The sequence below is a fragment of the Fukomys damarensis genome, unplaced genomic scaffold (genome assembly GCF_012274545.1).
Source record: "Fukomys damarensis isolate Sample0158 unplaced genomic scaffold, DMR_v1.0_HiC HiC_scaffold_28, whole genome shotgun sequence".
Lineage (NCBI taxonomy): Eukaryota > Metazoa > Chordata > Mammalia > Rodentia > Bathyergidae > Fukomys > Fukomys damarensis.
In genome coordinates, this window is record NW_022900940.1 from 36,499,861 (window position 1) to 36,520,338 (window position 20,478).

General features: G+C 34.8%; 1 protein-coding gene across 2 annotated transcripts in view; it reads left to right on the plus strand.

Moving 5' to 3' along the window:
- The window catches only part of Ankrd28 (ankyrin repeat domain 28), a 122,751-nt gene that overhangs the window by 20,096 nt on the left and 82,177 nt on the right, over window positions 1–20,478 (plus strand). The window contains exons 1-2 of one of the 2 annotated variants that reach the window (XM_010612766.3): window positions 3,368–3,654; window positions 4,727–4,810. In XM_010612766.3, the coding sequence (XP_010611068.1) occupies window positions 3,538–3,654; window positions 4,727–4,810 (201 nt within the window). In that variant the 5' untranslated portion in view covers window positions 3,368–3,537. Of the gene's footprint in view, window positions 1–3,367; window positions 3,655–4,726; window positions 4,811–20,478 lie in introns of those variants that run through there. The other variant, XM_010612769.1, reaches the window with a different exon arrangement.

Consider the following 20,478-nt stretch of genomic DNA (forward strand, 5'->3'; position numbering starts at 1 on the left):
CTTTATAATTTTATTAATCCCTAGCAACTCTGAATTTTAGTTGTTCACTTATTAAAACTCATGTTTTTGTACCATAAGGCCTCTATTTTCCAATTAAAGTATATGCTTACCCCCCCACGCATATATTTTTTATAATTCTGACACTCTGGTGTCTTGTTACATAATAAATCATTTCACGGAAATTGTTTATAGGTGGAAGAAAGTGGGAGGAAACAAACTGTGTGTATATATATGTATGTGTGTGTGTATATATACAACACAGTCCCTGCCTTCAAGTAGTTTACTTCTAGGTTGAGAAACCTAGTAAGTATGAGTCCAAGAGCTCAAAACGTAACAACAAACTATAGCAAGACCCTATCTTAAAAAAAGATAATAAATAATTAGTGAATATATATATTCATTCTCTGGTGTGAGAAACTAGGGGAAGTGGGAGGAGGGGTAGGGAAAGGGAAAAAATGGAAAAGGAAAAAATAAAAAAGTATGTCATAGAATCTATAAGACATTCTACATGATATAATCTGTAACTTACAGATTTCATGTTGTTTCATAGAGTAATACTATATGGCTTCAGTGGCTTTTATTCTTAAGTCCCAGCATCCTTTATATAAGGGTTTTCTTTTCTTTGCAAAGTTTTGATCAGTAAACTGCCTTAGGTATGTGAGGGTAAGACTTACTATGAAGTACTCATTTTAAAATAATGTATTTGAGAATATTATGTCAAAAGATAATATTCCTTTGTTACCTGAATTTTTCACAACCATTATTATAGGTTACTTGTCTTTCAAGATCATTTTTACAAGGTAGTATTATAGTTTGCAAAAAGGTTGGGGAGGAGGTGAAGGAAAGAAAGAATATGAACATATATGTTTGGGATTAGACACAACTTTAGTAATTGGAATGACTTTGGGTAAAATACTTTATTGAGTGTTTTTTTCCTTTATAAAATAAGAATATGGTTATTGAGAGCATTAAATAAGAATGTGTTAACGCCTAGTATAGTGTTAAAAATAAACTGTTGTGTTTATTACTAAAGGTATAGTTAATAGGAGAAAAATAATATATTGAAGGGGGACCATGGTATTTTCTTTGTAGTTTTTCTGTTTGCAGTTTTCTATCATTGGGTGAACAAAGAAAGGGGGCAACTACTAAGTGGCTGGAGTTGTTTTGTACAGTGCTGACAATTGAACCCCGGCCTCACACATGCTAGGCAAGCATTACTAAGCTACACACCCAGCCCCAAAGTGTCTGGTTTTAACAATGAATTGTAGTTTGGGGAAAGTGTTCTATAAGGAAAATAGATACTTTTACTTTGTGTTACCTTGTACTCTTTGACATGTGGATAACTCAAGATCAAGGACTAAACAATTGTTTTATTTAGCTTGTTCACGCATGTTTAAGGCTTTATAGCAAATACCAGATAGGAAGGTAAGATTTTCAAAATGAATCTAGGATTTCTATTTAATCAAGTTTTCCTTTTCTTTAAAAATATGAATCAGTGATTAACTTCAACAACATAGAGGGCCAGGGATTTAGCTCAGTGGTCCCACCGCCTGCCTTGCAAGCACAAGGTCCCTGGTACCAAAAACAACAACAACGACATCACAGAATTATTAGGAAAAAAAAAAAACTTAAATTTTTCTGTTTAAACTTCACATTTTAGAAAATAACATGTGTGGCACCCTCCCCTCAAAAAAACATCTTAGCAAAAATAAGATCTTAAATTAAGTTCATGATTTTTAGTCTCACAAAGTAGTTCTCTTTCCTCTAAGTCTGTGTTATGAGTTTGCTATAGATACATTCTTTATTGTAGCTGCCATGATAGGGTTAAACATTTGCTGTAGCATAGGAAAGCAGTTAAGCTGTTTGGAATTGTTTACTTGCTAAAACCAGTGTTAGTCAGCAGAGGCAGTACACCAGATTTCCTTGTGGCTTTTAGTGGAAAATGTTAAAAGCACACTCATTTTTCAGTTATAGAATTTTTCAGTTTGATTTGGATTAGTCACAGAACTGGCATAAACCTTCCAATTGTGAAGGCTGTCCAAATGCAGTTTTTTTCTTCTGGTAGAGGAAGTTACATCCTGAGCAGTAGCTCAGCCCTCTGGTAAGTGTAACATGTGAGCGTTACTAGGCATTTCATCCTGTGGGTCTGCGGTCTTTGCTCTTCAGGACTATTGCTCAGTTAGAATGCTTCTGTGGGTCCGATTCAGAGGCTCTGTAGATATTTTTTAAGGACCTGCTACTTTGGAGATGTTTGTTGCTGGCATTTTTCAAGATTTTCAGAGGAACAGAAAAGCATCTGAAATTGTCTGAGAAGGATAACTAGCGGTTTTTACTGTGGAAGGAAACTATTGGCACAGTGGCAGATGATTGAATAAAGTAGTTGGCTCAAAGAAGATGCACAGTCTACTGTTATTTCCTCTGAATGAAGACTATTTAATGGAAGCCGTATTCTTGTGGAGATCAAAGGAATCACTGGAATGATGAACTACTGGGTTTTTTCCCCCTTCCTTTTTAAAATGAAAACCCTGAAGCAGTAATTTGAGCTGAAATGCCTTCTAGTTCCCTTACAGCCTGCTTGTTCTATTAGGATTCTCCACAATCACCATTTCTGCCTGGTGCCTGCGTCCTTTTGCTGGAACTGCAACAGACAACTGCCTGATGGAGAAAGAATGAAAGCTCTGCCTTGCTAATGCTATGGATGGAATAAAGCTATCTGTGTTTCTTCTATCATATGGGAAATCTGGATTAATCAAGCTGTATTCCTGTACCAAGAGTCCTATTGTCTTTTGTGGTCTGACTCATCACGTGTAAATGTGCTGCAGCTTTGCTATTAATGCAGAGTGGTTTTTATTATTTTTTTCTTTCTTTCCCAAACACAGAAAGAATTGTCAACCTCTGAGCTTCATTTTCAGATTTGTGTGGAGCTCTAGATCTTTTATTCCTCCCTGGATAATATCAGCATTAAGTCAGTGAAGCTGAAGAAATTCAAACAATTTAGAAGTGGAAACAGAATAGTGAGATTTTTTTTTTTTTTCAGTTGTAAGCAAGCCAGCCTACTGGTAACTGTATGACCTTGCAGACAAGAGTGGGTATAGCTGTGGTCATCTCTGCAATAGCAGTTATTTCTCATTTCATTCTTTATAGGGTGGTGTTGTACCTAAAATACTGATTGTTTTGTACAAGTAAATTTTAAAGAGAGAACAATACTACTATGTTTGTAGATAGGGAAAAATATTTCTAAATGAGCTTGTATTGGGCTCACTTTTAATTACTGACATGCTGATGTTTAAGCTTTGTTAAATGTTGCAGTAACCTGACAGAAAATACTAGAATTTTGTTATCTTTATGAAGTTACAAGTTATATATCATTATTTTAAACTTCAGTTTCTCAGATAGTACTTATTAACTTCATAAAATTAGCTGCACTGCTCAGAGAATGTTTGTAAGTGTTGTACAGAAGAAGAGGAAAAACTACTTGTACTCTTCCAACTGTGACTTTTATCACATAGCTTGGAATTTAATGTTTTAAAAGAGCGAATGAGTCGAGTGTGTATTGTTGTTTTGGAGGAGATAGAAGATGAATCTCCTGCAATCATTTCTAAATTGCCACAGGAAAATCATTCCCTACTTTCTCCACCTTCTGGAAGTGTATTGGTAAGATATGAGAGTTTATGTTTTCTATATTCTACTAAACTGGTAGTATAAATTTTATTTTTAATGAATAAACATGAGTTAGTTTACACCAGTTTAAAAACCCAGATAAAAGCACCATGTGCCAGTGTGATGCATTTTGAAGACATTTCTGATTTTTACCTTTTCAAATGCTTCCTTAACATTTTGTACTTTACTCTCTTTTTATCTTTTAAAAATACTTTTTAAAAATGAATTAAGAAATATTATGGCAACCATGTTTCTGTTTTCATTTTGTGGTTTTAGAACTGATATGACTAGAATCAGGAACTCTGCGTATTTTAGGAAAGGTTGACTTTTACCGGCAACACTGACACAGCTTTTTCTATAAAGAATATCATGTGTTTATATGTAGGACTTCATATAAAAAAGGCTAAAACTTCAACCCTAACCTTATTTTTAATGCTGTTGTCAGCTGTCTCCTTACTTGAGTGGTATAATATGATACCTTAGAAAGACTGTGTTGATTAGGATATTATATTTAGACATGCGTTTGTCTTTTTATGTTATTCAGGTGTAAAGTGCTTTTGATCTTTTAATGGTTATTTTCATCAACTTTCTTGAGATTTATATATTAATACATACAATGCTAGCCCATGTGTGTTACTTTCTTGCTCCAAACAGGCCTTTTCAAGAGGGCCCTATTTTCTGGGCTTCCGCATGGGCTAACAGTTGTTTGACAAGTTCTGTTCTTCAAGTAAATAGTGAGATATCAGACTTACAGTTGGAAGTCTTTATCACAGATAAATAAGAGACTTCCACTTGAAAGAAAATCAGATTGTTTTCATTATACTACTAACTTTTAGTCAGCTGAATTGATACATACTTTTTTTAAACTCAGCTACCCCCCTTTCCCCAACGATGAATCCACTACTTTTAAAAATACTATCAGCTTCATGAAATTTAGGATTTATGTCAAAAAGTGATTATTGCTACAAGGAAAAAAAATTTTTTAGACATAAAAGTTATATGGAAATATTTTTAGAATTATTCATGGTTGTATGGCTAATATTTTTATTATTCTCTCATATTTTAGCCATCACTGGTGCAAGCTATATTTAACGGAGATCCTGATGAAGTTCGAGCACTAATATTTAAGAAAGAAGATGTTAACTTTCAGGTAAAACATTTAAATCACTGATACCAGCAATTCTTTCCTAAAGTTTTGATTTTTGTTGAAAAGACATAATTCTATAACATGTTTTAAATGAGAAGATAAGGTTTTTGAGGCAAAAAAGGAAGTATTGGATGTATATTCAAGGTGAGAACTGAAAATACAGAAGTACTAGAATCCACTGAGGGTCTTTTTTTCTCCCAGCATTTTATTTTGAAATTTTTCATACACAGAAATATTGAAAACTATTTTCAACACATATATACCCTCTCTTAATTTCAGCATGGGCAACATTTTACCACATGTACTTACTCTCTGCTGGCTGAACTCCAGTTGAAAGTCAGTTGAAGAATTCATGATATTTTTATTGTATGCATTTCAGATGAGGGTTCATTTTTGTGAACTTGAAATAAGACATTCCATTAAGTTTGTTATGTATCTAACTTGATTATGAAATGAAATATGCTTTCTGCAATCATTGTGAACATTTTACAAAAACTTATGATTAATTTTGCCCGATTTGAGTTTATATTTAGATGTAGAAACATGCACATTACTCAAGATTTGTTTATTTTCAATAGAATGCTTGTTGCTTTACCCTAGTAGGTTATTCTGGCAAGTCTACTTTTCTTAGGACAGAAAGTAGATGTAGGGGTACAGATTTATGCAAAGGAGTAAAACATGCTTTCTGTTAACTCTGGGGTTTTGTTGTTTCGCTTTAATAGTACTAACATCTCGTCTTAATTTCGGTGAGAAAGTTTGAGCTATAATTTCATTTACCATGGCTAATTTCTTATTCATTATAAATATCATTATATCTAAACTTGCTTTTCTGCTAAATTTAATCAAAACGTCTTACACTTTAAAAATTAATCTTATTTTGAACATTAGTTGATTCACTTTCTTGAAGGTGACTCTTTTGACATTTCAATGGTAACATAGATTAAGTATTTGAAAATAATCAGCTTTTCAAAACAGCTCTCTCAACTTTTGTTGTTTTTTATGCATTTTAGGATAATTATAAGTTTTGATTTGTTTATTATTAAGTAGTGATTGTATAATTTTAGATTGTTTGAATAAGTCTGTAGTTTTGAATTTGTGGACTTGTACACAGTGTCTTTCTTAATAACATACCTAGTTGATTTTTTAACAAAATTGTAATTTAAAAAGTTATACATACATTGCTTTTTCTTTGTTTTGTTAGTTTTCTGGGGTTTTTTTTTTTTGTTGTTGTTGTTTTGGTAGCAGGGAGTGAACTCAGGACCTATGCTTGTGAGGCAGGTGCCACTGGGCTAAATTAGGAGCTTTTGACTATGTGTCTGTGGATGTTTCTTACTTGTGTGATAATTTAATCTAGAGCAAGGTGATTAGTGGGCTAGTGAGTACAGCACTGTCAGAGCTCTGAGAGATCTCTGTAAGATTGTTTCTCTCTGTGAACTCAGGACAAATAAATAGGAAAGGGGATTATCATTTCCTTGCTTTTGCTTTGTTAATTGTTTTTATGCTGAGGAAAAATATCTTTTCAGAATCCTCAAAAAACTTTGCCCTCAAGTTTGTTTAATTACAGGCCCACTCTCCACTAATCCATCTGCAGGTAGATTAGGATTAGTGTAATCCTGGGCTGTTTTGTCTGCTTCATCCCCTGAGGCAGGACTAGGGGTTCATCTTCACTGAATATATTGCCATATCTGGAGTAAATTGTAATTTTCATAAGAAAGGGAAATTATTTGGGAAAGTAGTTGTTTAGAAAGGTAGATTATTAATGCCTAAAAACAGTTGACTAGCAGATTTCTGGAGATATGAAGGAAGCAGTGTATCTCAAAAGGGGAAATAACAATGAAGAATTTTTATGATGTTTATGATATAAAGAACATTTGGAGTATCAATTAAATCTGGTTTGCTTTATTTGCTGTACAACTCAAGCAAATTCATTCAACTTCTTCAGGGCTCCTTTTTCTTTTGTTGTAAACAAGTGAGGTTACATTAATGATCTTCACAATTTTCCCCACCCTAAATGTAGAAAGTCCTAAGAATTCTTAATGACCTTGAATGACTTGCTTTTACCCATTAGTTTTGGTTTATATGGCCGCGATAATTAGCAAATGTTTTTCCTTGGGATTTACTAGAACATAATGCCATGTGGAACCCAAATAATTTAATCTGAAATATTAATACTACTTTATTTTATAGGAAAGGTCTTACTCTGTAAAACAAATTGTTTTCTGCAGGAATTGTTTTACCCAGAGTGATAGAAATTGGTATTAATTATAGAATTTTACTTCTGAAACAGACATATTCATGAGCCTTTTTAACTCATCCAACTGTCTTATAAAGTTAATAGGATAACATTTCCATTCCATCAATAGATGACAAAACTAAGACAAAGGTTAAACATTCACAAGATCAGTAGGTAGAGCAAAGCAGGAATTTAAATCTTTTAATTGAACTTGACTGTAACTAGGGAAATATTGTTGAGAGAAATATTTTTTCTTTTGCCAACTCATACTGTAAAGCAGGGATATTCAAATATAGATTTTTTTTCTGACAAAAGTTACATATATATCCTATGGATGCCTTTTATGTTATGACAGAGATATGATACCAAATATAATTAAATTTTAGCGTTGCAAACAAGTGAATACACGGCCTCCTCTAGTGCCATATTTTTGGATGAACAGGCATCTCATTCAATATGGGTCATTTAGGGTCATTAGGGGTCATTGAAATCCAGCCAAAACAGTCTTTACTGTTTAAACAAGGAAAGGCTTAGGTTATGAATGACTCTTTTTAAAATCCAAACAATGTATATAAGAGCTATACAAGATTTGGCTATAACTTGCTGTTTTTGAAAATGCTTTGTATATTTTGTTTATAGGCTCCTGAATTTAAATTATTCCAAATGTTTTAGGATTCATTTTTGCCACAGTAACCTTTCAAATTATTTATCATCCCTTAAAGTTTATGGTATCTTTGAAGTGATACTGATTTTTATCAGATGAGGATGAAGTTTACATATCAATAAATATGTGTATATGTGTGTGTTCATGTATGTCCAGAAGATCAATATTATTGTAATAACAATATTAGCAGTTAACATAAAGTACTAAACTCTAAATTTCTACAGGTTCCATGAATATCACATACCCCTGTACTATATGGATATTCTCTAGGCTTTTCTAGAATTAGCACAAAGTTCTCTAACTTTCAATAAATAGTTCTTGGAAACCAAGTGTCATTTCTGCTGGCTGTCAGTACCAAGTTGTTGATGTCTCTTCATCTTAAAAACTTTCAGTTATTACTTGAAAGTATGTGCACTTTCTCCTAAAGCCAAGAGTGTGGTTTAGGATAGTCTTCTATAGCTATGTACAGGAGAAATTGGAGCCCCCAACCTTTCAGTCTTACCTCAAGTGTATCCACCTAGATCCCAACTGACTTATATGGAACATGGAGAGAAAGGTGAGCATGGGAGAACTGACTCATTTTCCACACAGTGGAGAATTCCATAGTCAGTAGTCCTCTCTTGCCTAGAAATGACACATTCTGAGGCCCTTGCTTCTAGGCTGCAGCTTAATTTTAATTTTCACTGATGTTCAAGTTTCCCCAAGATTCAATAATAAGCATATGTCTCCTGTCATTGTGGCTAATTGGCTTATGTGGTTTGTTTTTGTAAGCCATTCATATATTATTGACTTCCCAGATGGACTGCATGTCCTTTATATTGTGTGTTTAGTGATGATAATTGTTATTATTTTGGGTCAAAAATGTCCCACAGAAGGCTTGTGTTTCCAGAGGTGGGGCTTTTGGAGATAATTATGTGATAGGTGGTTTTAATTTCATCAGTGGATTAATCCACTAATTAGTTCATAGCTGAATATGCTATTAGGAGGTGTAGGACCTGGATGGAGGAATCAGGTCACTGGGGGCATGCCTTTGAAGGATATATTTTGTCCCTAACCCCTTCCCCTTTCTCTGACTCTTTGCCTATGTTTCTCCTTTCCTTGCTACCCATCCTTCAGCCCTATGGCAACCCCCTGGTCAAGTGTTCCTGACACAGCTTATAGTACACAACATGCCCCTGTGGGCAAAAAAGACACTATCTTCCAAATATCTAAGATCTTCCGGATAGCCTGAGGTGAGCAGCTTTTCTCCACCATGCCCTTCCTCCTCCATGATGTTTTTGCCTTGGAGCCAGGATACCATGGACTGAAAACATGAGCCACAGTAAACCTTTCCTCCTTAAGTTGTGTATGACACTTACTTTGCCTCAGCAGAGAAAAGCTAATGCAGTGTGATTGGGCACTTTTTCTTTCGGTCACAAGATTTTACATTTATTAAAGTAGGAAAAGAAACATGCTCTGCTGAGTGAGTTTGGGTAAAGTAAAAGAAGGAAAAGGTACACTGTACAGGGTGAGAGCAGACCACTGCTCAAGAAAGAACACAGTGGCCTGATCACTTTTAAGACAGTTGTTTCCAGGTCTTTGTGTAGTAGATCTGCCATCATCCGATTTTTTCTAAGGATAGTTGTTTCTTCTTCCTCTTCCCCACCTCCTTATCTTTGTTCCCCTTGTCCTCCTTTTCTACCTCATCCTCCTCTTCTTGCTCTTTTTTTCCCTGTTTTGTTGTTGTTGTTGTTGTTAGAGTAATTCTTGATCCTACCTCATCCTCCCAAGCAGGAGGGATTATAGGCACACTCCACTGCCCTGGCTGTGGGATAGTTTGTTTTGCTCTTTAAGTGGACTGTACTTGCCTGTGATTGTTTTTTTAATTGTAAAGTAGATATTGGAATTTAACCATGTGTTAATTCTAGAAATCAGATTATACTCCTTCCACAGGATTTGCTGTTTTCCTCTTCCCTCCACCTCTCCCTCCCTCTTTTCCTTGTAAGCTGTCATTATGCTTAGAATCAGTTTATAAGATCCTAAGGAAGGTCTTCACAGGTCTTTTTCTGAGTTTGCATCTTTCCCTGATAACTGTGATCAGTTCTAATTTTCTCTGTATTTTTTGACTTTTGAATGTGTTAGCCTTTAATATCTGACTACTGTTTAAAAAAGGAAAATGAAAGGAAAAAGAAAAGGATGCTGGCCTTTATATCCTCCAGTAGTCACTTGAGAATGTGGAGAGGCCTTGTATCAATGAGGGGAGATACAACAATAGCTGTCAACATTTATCTGCTCCTTTGTGAGCGTAAGCATCAATCAGAGCACAGAATGCAGATATCTGGAAGTAGTAGAGTCCTCTTTGCCCACAGAGGCATGCTGTATATAAGTTGTTCCAGGAATACCTTCCCAGCTGGATGCCATGGGGCTAAGGGGGAAGGGATATGTAGTTGCTGCTATGCTAAAGGCTGAAATTAACTATGTGGTGCCATGACCAAAATAAATCAGCTTACCCAGCTAAGCCTTCCCACTGGAGGTTTCAAGTCTTCAATGGACTACAGAGTTCAAAAATAGTTATATCACAGAGATTCTGCCAATGTTTTCTCTCGTTGAGGAAACAGATTCCTGGTGCTTTCTGTTTTACCATCTTCCCAGAATCCTTTCCATCCATGCACATTTTAAAAAAATCTATGTCTTTCTATTTAAAATGAATTTCTTATAGACAACATGGAGTCAGATGTTATTTTTTTATCTAGTTTGACAGTCTTTGTCTTTTAACTGGGATTTTTAATTGTGGCAGTCAAAGTGATTATCCATAAAGATGGATTAGTAGTATGGTGTTGCCACCATTTTGTGTTTGGTGCCATTATTCTTCGATCTGATTTGTTGTCTTCCCCCTCTATCAGCCTTTCGTACTTTTTATTTTTTTGTACTGGGGATTCAACTTATGCCTTTAATACTTTTTAACTAAGTGTTTTATGTAATTCCACTTTCTCAGGATACAGGTTGTGCCTTTTTTTTTTGGGAGGTTTCCCTGTATTTTGCAATATACACTTACTGCACAAATGAAGTGTACTTTCAAATAGCACTATATTACTTCACAAGTAATACAAGTACTTAATAAAATAATACTAAATCTTGACTTGTATAGTTATTGTCACTCATTTCAGTCATGTATGATCAGACATATTAATATACACACTTGCATACTGTAGCAGTTATATTGTTGCTATTGAGATAAATTTTTTTAGCTTAATTAAGAATGCTTTGTTTTATCATCTCTTATTTCTTGTTCTGACTATATCATTTTCCTTCTCTTTAGTCTAAAAAGTTTTTGGCAAAGCAGATCAGCTAGCATCAACTTTTTAGGTTTGTTTGTTTGTTTGTTTGTTTTGGTACCAGAGATTGAACTCAGGCTTATGAGGAAGGTGCAGTGCCACTAAGCTGAATCCTTGGCCCGACTTTTCTTTTTTTTTTCTCAAGACAGGGTCTCACTATGTAGACCAGGCTGGCCTCAAACTTGCAGTGATCCTCCCTACCTTAGCCATCTGAGGGCTGGGATCACAGGCGTGTGTCACCATGCCTGGCTCACAAATTTCTTTGGTTTTTATTTTTCTGAGAAAGTATTTATTTCTCCTTTACTTTTGCTGGTAGTTTTTTGCAGGGTATAATCTAAGTTCTTTTGTTGTTGTTTTGTTTTTTTTCCCCTGTGTGTACCTTAAATATTTAAATCTGGTTCGCTCTTGCTTGCATGGCTTTTAAGAAGTCAGAAGTTACTGCTGTCTATGTTCCTATTCTGGTAATAGTTTTTTCCTTTCATTTATTTCAGGGTTTAAAAAAATTTTTTTTCCCATTACTGGGGATCAAAACTCGGGACCTTGTGCTTGCCAAGAAGGCACTAAGCTAAATCCCTCACATGGTTTTAAAATTTTATCTTTGATTTTTTTTTTTTTAATTTAAATATAATATGCCTACATCAGTCTTTTGGGATATTTTCTTCCTTGATGTTTTCCTGAATGTGTGGTTTTCTGTGTTATTCACTTAGTAAAATATCCAGTTTCTATTGATTTAACTATTTCTTCTGCTTTTTTCATTCAGGATCATTGTTTTCAGAATCAGCCTTTGTGACATGTTTCAATAGTTCATTCCTTTTTGTTGCTGAGTAGTAGCATTCCTTTGTAATGACACACAGAATTTGTTTATCCACTTCCCTTGTTTCTTTTTTTGATCTATTGCAAATAAAACTACTGAGCATTTATGTGTAAGTCTTTGTATGAACACATCTCTTTTGGGTAAACATCTTGTGGTAGAATGATTGAGCCATATAGTTAGACGTATGTTTAATTTTTAAGAAACCATCCAACTCTTTTCTGTAACTGGTTGTGACATTTTACATTCTACAAAGCACAATATAAGAATTTGTCGGGCCTGGTGGCACACACCTGTAATCCCAACACTTGGAAGGCTGAGGCAGGAGGATTGCCACAAGTTCCTGAGGCCAGCCCAGGGTGCATAGTTGAGTTCAAAACCAGCCTGAACTACATACACAGCAAGACCCTGTCTTTAAAAAAAGGAAGAAGAGGAATTAGTTTTGCCACATCATCACTCATATTTGGTATAATTGATCTGTTTAAATGTTAAACATTTTATTAATAGTATCTAAGTTCTAGTTTTAATGTGCATTTCTGTAATGAGTAATATTAAACATCTTTTCATGATCTGTCAGTCTGTATCTCTTTGAAATAAATGTCTTTTTATGTGTTTTTATCTGTTTTTTGTTTGTTTTGATATTTTTTGATTTTTGTTTTTATTAGTATATTTACAGTGCATGTTTACATTCCTTGTGTAAAGTTGATACATGTACATAAAACATTTTAGTTCCTTTTTTCATCTTGTTTTCTTCCCTTCACCCTCTTTGCATCTCTGGATCCCCTTCCGATTTCAGAAAGATCTAACTCCCTACTTCCTATTAATTTTTATTTTGCTCTTTACTTACATTTTGGATTTCTTGTATAAGAAAAACTATATAATATTTAAGCTTGTGTGTCCAATTTATTTCACTTAACATCCATTTTCCTACTCATGGCTCAAGCATATCCTTCTGTATGGCAGGGTAGTACTCCATTGTTTGTAAATACCACATTTTATTTATCTGTTCTTCTGTTGATGCGCATACAGACCACTTCCAAGATTTAGCAATTATGAATTGTGCTGATACAGATATGGGTATGCATGGATTACTGTGACATGATCTCTTTAACTCTTTCAGGAAGATAACTAGAAGGGAAGTAACTGTATCAAATAGAATTTCTATTTTTAGTTTTTTGAGGAATCTGTGTACTAATTTCCATGTGGTTGTACTGGTTTACTTTTTCAGCAACACCCTCTGCCCCAGCCTTACCAGCATTTGTTGGTATCTGATATCAGATAGTATCTGATGATGGCCATTCTTCTTGGGCCAAGATGGAACCTCAGTGTTGTTTTAATTTGCATTTCTCTGATGGCTAGAGATGTTGAACATTATTTTCATATATTTATTGGCCATTTGTACTTTTTTCCTAAGAATTGTCAATTTATTTCCATTGCCAGTTACGGGTTGGGTCTTTTATTTGGAGGAGTCATGTTTTAGTCCTCCATCTTGGGAATAGCTGGCAAAAATTTTTCCCCATTCTATAGCTTTCACTCTGTTGATATATTATTTTCTTACTCTTAAGTTTTCAGGGTTCTTAATATGTTCTAGTTACAAGTCCTCAATCCTTCACTCTGAGCTATATCCCAATCCTTTTTATTTTTTTATTTTTAAACAAGGTCTTGTTAAGGTGACCATTTAAGACTCATACTTGTGGTCCTCCTGCCTCAGCCTCCTAGAATCCTGGGATTATAGGCCTCTCACCTTACCCTGCTTAATTTATTCTTTTTTTTTTTTAATTTGCCCATTTACTCTTATTCATTTGTTCATTTGGTTTTGACCAAAATAAAAAATGGTCTTGCTATATACTTCAGCTGGTCCTGAACTCACTATGTAGCCCAGGCTGGCCTTGAACTTGTAGACATCCTTCTGCCTTATAAGCATATGCTACCATGCCTGACTCAATTTATTCTTTTACTGATCTTTTATTTTGGAGTTGCATCTTAAAATTTCTATACCAGAGTCACATAGAGTTTTTCATATCTTCTAGAAGTTTTTTTTTTTTTTTTCACTTTTCTTTTTTGGTACTGGGAATCGAACTCAGGGCCTCGCGCTTGCCGGGCAGGCACTGTGCCGCTGAGCTACATCCCCGGCCCCCTTCTAGAAGTTTTATAAAGTTTTACATTCAAATGTGTTTTGACTTAGTATTTGTGTATGATGCAAGCTATATATCAAAGTCAACTTTTTAAGCGTATGAAGATTATATATTATAACAGGTTGCTACAATACCATTTATTGAAGACTTTTCTTTGCTGAATTGTCTTTGCATTTGTATCAAATTTCTAGTGTTTGGGGAAGAAAAGAAAAATCAAGACATGTTATACACAAGTACAAATTCCCTGTGACGAATGTGACCATTGTGTATATCAAAAATATACCAGTAAAATTTTTAAAAACAAAATTTCTAGTGTTCATATGTTCTGTTGATGTACTTATGTATCTTGCAGCCATGTTTGATACTGTAGCTTTGTAGTAAGTCTTGAAATTACCAATATCATTCTTCTTTTCCAGTGTTATTTTGGCTATTCTAGGCCCTTTAAATTTCCATATGAATTTTAGAATCAATTTGGCCATTTCTTACAGAGGAAAGAAAAACCTGGGATCTTTATCAATGTACTTTATCAATGTGCCAAACTGGTACATTCAGTTTGGCAAGAATTACTGTGACATCTTATAATTGTCTTTTCATTTGTAAAAAAGTTATATCTGTCCATTAAATTATTTAAAATTTCTCTCACCAATATTCTATAATTTCATTGTGCATGATTTGAGTTGATTTATTTATAGTATATACTCTTTGACCCTAATGTAAATGTTATTTAAATTTAAAATAATTATTGTTTGCTACTGAAGTAAGCTTTTCATGAGTGTTGTACCTAGTTGAAATAGGGCAGTGTATTCCTTGTATCTGTGCATTCCTTTGGAGGCTGTATCACTCCCAAGTGAGCAAAAATATATTTGTAGATATGTGTGCTTTTGAAAAGTTTTACATATTCCAGTAATTTGTGGTCCTTTGAGAGGCCAGCATATGTGAATTTGAAATACAATGACATTAAAATTTTCTAGATAGGGATTAAGGGGAAAATTTTCTAAAAGGTAATAATAAGAAAAAAAAAGTTGAAAATCATCATTTTAAATTATTTTGATGGTTCGTTCACTAGCTTCAAGAAGTATTCTCCCACACATGTACTCTTCTGAATACTCAGTAAATATTGCCAGTTTTTGGGATTCTCTTTCTTGTACAATTTTCTTCTCTCTGTTCCTCTGAAAATTCTAACTTCTCTGTTCTGTCTGGACTGTCTTATGAACTCAGAGAATTAGAAACATCTTCACACCATTAAGAATTTTGATTGAATAAAACAGAAACACTAAACTTGGCTGGAAGATAAGATAGGCAGAACTGTCGAAGACATTGGCATAGGAAGACTTTATGAACAAATGCTCAGTAGTGTGGGAACTAGTTCAAAGAATCAACAACTGGGATCTCAATGTGGGAAAAAACTTTTACCAGCTGCTCCTCAGACAAAGGACTATTATATATGAAGAACTCAAAAAAATCAGGCCCCCCCAAATACAAAGACCCTATTCAAAAAATGGGCATCTGAAATGAACAGACATTTCTCAGACAGAAAAGTAAAAAGCAGCTCATTAATAGAAGAAAAAATGTTCAACATCACTGGTTATTCGAGAGGTGCAGATGAAAACAACACTGAGATTCCACCTCACCCCACAAAGAATGGTTGCTATCAAGAAATCAACCAATAATAAATGCTTGCAGGCTGTGGTGAGAAAGGAACCCTTCTTCATTCTTGGTGGGAGAGCAGACTGGTGCAACCACTGTGGAAATCAATATGGAGATACCTCAAAGAGCTGGGATTAGAAGTCCCATTTGACCCAGCTATTCCCCTTCTTGGGTATCTTCCCAAAAGAATTAAAACAATCATACCACAGTGATACATGCGCACCCATGTTTATAGCAGCACAGTTTGTAATAGCTAAAACTTGGAAATAGCCCATTTGGCCGTCAATTGGAGACTGGATAAAGAAAATGTGGTTCTTCTGTAAAATGGAGTAGTACTCAGCCATAAAGAATGAGAAACTAGGATCATTCATAGGAAAATGGATGCTTATTGAGGCCACACTCAAGTGAAATAAATAGGACACACACATGTAAATGCCAAATAGTTTCTCTGGTGTGAAAAACTAAAAGTATAAATAAGATCCAAATTGTGTAACTGATAATATGAAATAGGAAGAAAAGGGCTACAGGTGTAGGGGAAGTGGGAAGGGTAGGGGAAAGGAAATAAGGGAAAAGAAAAAATATGAGAAAAGGAAAAAGTGGAAATAAAGTCTTTGTAAATAGTAGAGGGGTATGGGGGAAAAATGAGAACCAAGATCTGTCATGTAAATGTACAAGATCCCAATGATGAATGTAACTGTAATGTATACTTTTAAAAAATACTAATAAACTCAGTGAAAAAAAGAATTTTGATTGAAGTAGCTGATATTCCACTGAATATCAGACCTTAATATTTGTGATAAGCCAATTTTCTATCATAGTTTAACAGTAATTTTGGAGTAGAAATTCTATACATTAGTTTACCAAGGCAAGTCATGTTGTCCAATTGTAGACATTACCTCTACTTACTCTTATTTTAAAAAATTAATTTTAATTGACAAATAATAATTGTGTACATTTATGGTGTTGTGTGATAGGGTGATAATTATACATGTTGTAGCATGATTCATTCACTAGATTGATTATATCTATCACTTCTCATCATTGTGCTGGGACCTTTGACATTTACATTTTTCGCTCTTTTGAAATACAGCTAAAGACTGTATTCTTACCATAATCTTCAAAAGTCTCAGAAACTTATTCCTCCTTTCTAATTGAAACTTTGTGCCATATAACCAATACTTTCCTATCTTTTCACTCTCCATCCCGCCTTCCTGTAACCCCTTTTTTACTAATCCCACATAAAAGTGACATCATTCAGGACTTTCTGTCCCTGGTTTATTTCATTAAACATTATGTCCTCCAGTATCCATGTTATAAATAACAAGATTTTCTTTCAGCTGGATGAACAGCTTTTGATTTTTGTGGCAGCTTTTCATTATTGTAACATATATCTGAGATTCATCATCTTAGAAGTAGGAAATGTTTATTGTGGCTCAGAGTGGTGCTTTTGGCTAGACTGTCTAGTGGTATACTTCTGTTAGCCGCCACCAAGATCTTCACGCTGGTTGGTGTGATTCCACCTTGTATGCTATTTCCTTACTCAGGATATCAGTTGTGCTCATATTCTCCCAACTCCTTTGTTTCATCTTCAACTTCTTCATTCTCTTTTTTGTTGTTGTTTTGGGATCAAACTCAGGACCTTGCACTTGTGAGGCAGATGCAATGGTGCCACTGAGCTAAATCCCTGGCCCCTCAACTTCTTCATTCTTTTAACTTCAACTTACAGCAGAAATTTTAAATATAATCTCTGGGACTATAAATACGGTAGGATATTATCCCCGTGGTTAGTTTGTCATTTTACACAGCTGGCTCCATGTAGGTAGGCTTGCCCTAATCCCATGAACACTTTAAATTTGGACCCAAAATCAGATACAAGAGAAATGAGAGATTAGAGGCATTAGAGTGGTTGATTTGAGAGATTGTTTATATTGCTTGTCTTTGAAGATGGAGGGATCCACGTGGCAAGGCCTGTTGGCTGTCTCTAGGAGTGGAAGGTAACCTCTGGCTGACTGCTAAAAGGGAAAATAGAGGGAGGCCTTAGTCCTAGAACCATAAAGAACTCAGTACTGTCTGAAGGAGCCTAGATGCAGATTCTTCCTTAGTCTTCCAGGTCAGAACACAGTTCATTGACATCTTGATTGCAGCTTTAGGAGACCCTAAGCAGAGGACCCAGGTGCATTCTTTCTGAACATTTTCCCTACATAGATTTTTTTTAAAAACTGGCTGTTGTTTTAAGATGTCAAGTTTCAGATAACTTGTTAGGAAGAAAGAAAACTGTCTTAATATCTTTTTAAAATTGACTTAAGTCTCTCCTTCTGGAATACCTTTCCTGGTCTCTTCACTAATATTATACCAACCCAATAGATGCACTTTGAACTTTGCCCAAAACTTCCATTGTATTATTTTCAGTACTTTTGATCCTCAGTGATAGGAACTTGTTTGAATTATTTTTTGTATTTATACCCAGTATATGGTAAATAGTAGTATGTTAGTTTTTTTGTTACCTTAACAAAGTACCTGTGACAGTTTAACTTTATGAAGAAAAGAGGTTTATTAACTGAGTTCTGGGTGCTGGAAGTCCAAATAGCAATGAGTAGACTCTGGTGAGTGACATGCCCATGGCATTGTCACCTCAGGGCAGATGATAATGACCGAAGCATGTGTGAGAAAGAGTTTACGTCTGCAACCAAAGAGAAAGGAGCCTACAGTCCTCTTCAGGGAACATCTCCATTGACCAAAGAACCTGACACTAATCCAACGTCTTTAAAGATGCCGTCATTTCTCACATCACCACTCTGGAGACTTAAGCCTTCAACATAGGAACCTTTAGGTGACAAGTTGTATTTTAACTTTGGCAAGCAGCCATTTCAAAGTGTTAGAAATGAATGAATAAAAATAGGGCTGGAGGACCAGGGATTTAGCTCAGTGGTTCAGTGGCCTTCCTTGCAAGCTCAAGGACCTGAGTTCAATCCCTGGTACCAAAAAAAAAAAAAAGGGCTGGGGATTTAGCTCAGTGGTTCTGCCACCTCCCTCACAAGTGCGGGGTCCTGAGTTCAATCTCCAGTATCAAATAATAATAATAACAATAATAATAGTAATGGCTCCTAACTTTAGCAAGTTTATAATGTAAAAGGTATTTGACCATTTTGTCTTTATTTTTCTTTAAGGATGCTAAGTGGGGTGTGGAGGTGTGGTTCTGTTGTTTTGCTTTGATGTTTTTCTTTTGGTAGGTAGGAATGATTATCAGCTGTTTAGACACTTATGGCAGCTATATCATTCTTACAGCAGCATGATCTGAAAAGTGAAGCCCATGTTATCAAAAATGTCAGTTGCCCAAGTGCAGTTAAGCTAAATTGGCTTCCAAATCAGCTTGATATAGAAAGGGTATGTTCTTTTAAAAATGAAAGCAAACATCCGAAAACAGATGAACCAGATATGCATGTGGAGAAAGACAGTATTGTCTTATGGAATAATTTATCATTTGCAGCTTTCTGTTGATGGTGTGTCAGAACACTGACTTTAGAGGGACAACTAAGAATAGATCTGTTCTGTATTAATGGGGCAAGTTAAACTGAATCTCATTGTTTTCATTGTGCTGTTGTAACAAAGTATTTGAGACTGCATAATTTTTGAAGAATAGAAATTTATTTGTCACAGTTTAGGAGACTGGGAAGTCTAAAATCGAGGTGTCCACAGGTTAGTTGTATAGTGTGTGTGCACCCTCTTATGGGGTGCAACACTGTGCTTTTAAATGGCAGAAAGTACAAGGGTAAGAGCACCAGACACTGTATGAAGCCTTTTTATGTGGAAAGGAAGCATTCTCATGTCCTAAACACCTCTTAAAAGACCCTGCCTCTACTACTTGTCCCCTTGGCAACACCTCAATTTTGGTGAGAACACATTGAAACCGTCTTAACTTAAGTGATTAGGATCTACAGCTGTATCTAGGAATGGCATTGAATAAAAGTACTTAGCATTAGCCTTTCCTGACAAGCTAGAAATAGTCTTAACTATTATAGATCTGAAAGTAAAGATTACAGGATTAATGAATACAGAGCACAAAAGCAACACAGAAAATAATGGAAGAAACCACAGGTGAAAAGGGAAGTCACTGAACTGCTGAGTAAGCAAATATGTAGTTTTTGATAATATGGCGTTCACTTTCAGAAAATACTGCCAAAATGGTGGTACATGCAAATAAGCTTGAGTGGCTGATATGTTGATAATTGTGTAAAGTACTCTTACTTTCACTCAAAATTAAGAAAGGAAACTTTTTGTCCCATCCAAATCTTGTATTCACAAAGAAAATATTTTATTTGGATTATATAATTTTAGATTATCTGCTATGAAATGAATGACTTTAAATTAGTAAGAAATATAATTTTCATAAAATTATGGGAAAGTTGATATATTTTTATCTATTGTAATTATCTGTTGAATAAATACATTAATCTACACAAATATATTAAACTAATAATCCACTTGACCTTTGGTAGTTTTTACAGAGAAGCAGTATCAGTCGCCAAAGTAATTTGAAGCTTATTTTGTATACCAGGTTAAAAAAATTAATAAACTAATTGTTTTAGGACACATTTGACTTTACATATGAAAAAGAAAGTACTAGTTACAAAATGCTGTAGGTCAAGCTTTTATGATTAGTTTAGAAAATACATACAGTGTAGGTTTCTGCATTTTGTTTATCAAAAAACTAGACCCCCCCCAAGATTACTATTCACAGATCTCTAAAAATAAAATTTCTGCTTTTGTCTGTCTGTCCATCTATCTGAAAATTTAACCTAAGGACTTAGCACTGAGTGACATTCCCAGCCAAGTTTTTCTTTCTTCTTTTTTTTTTTTTTTTTTTTTT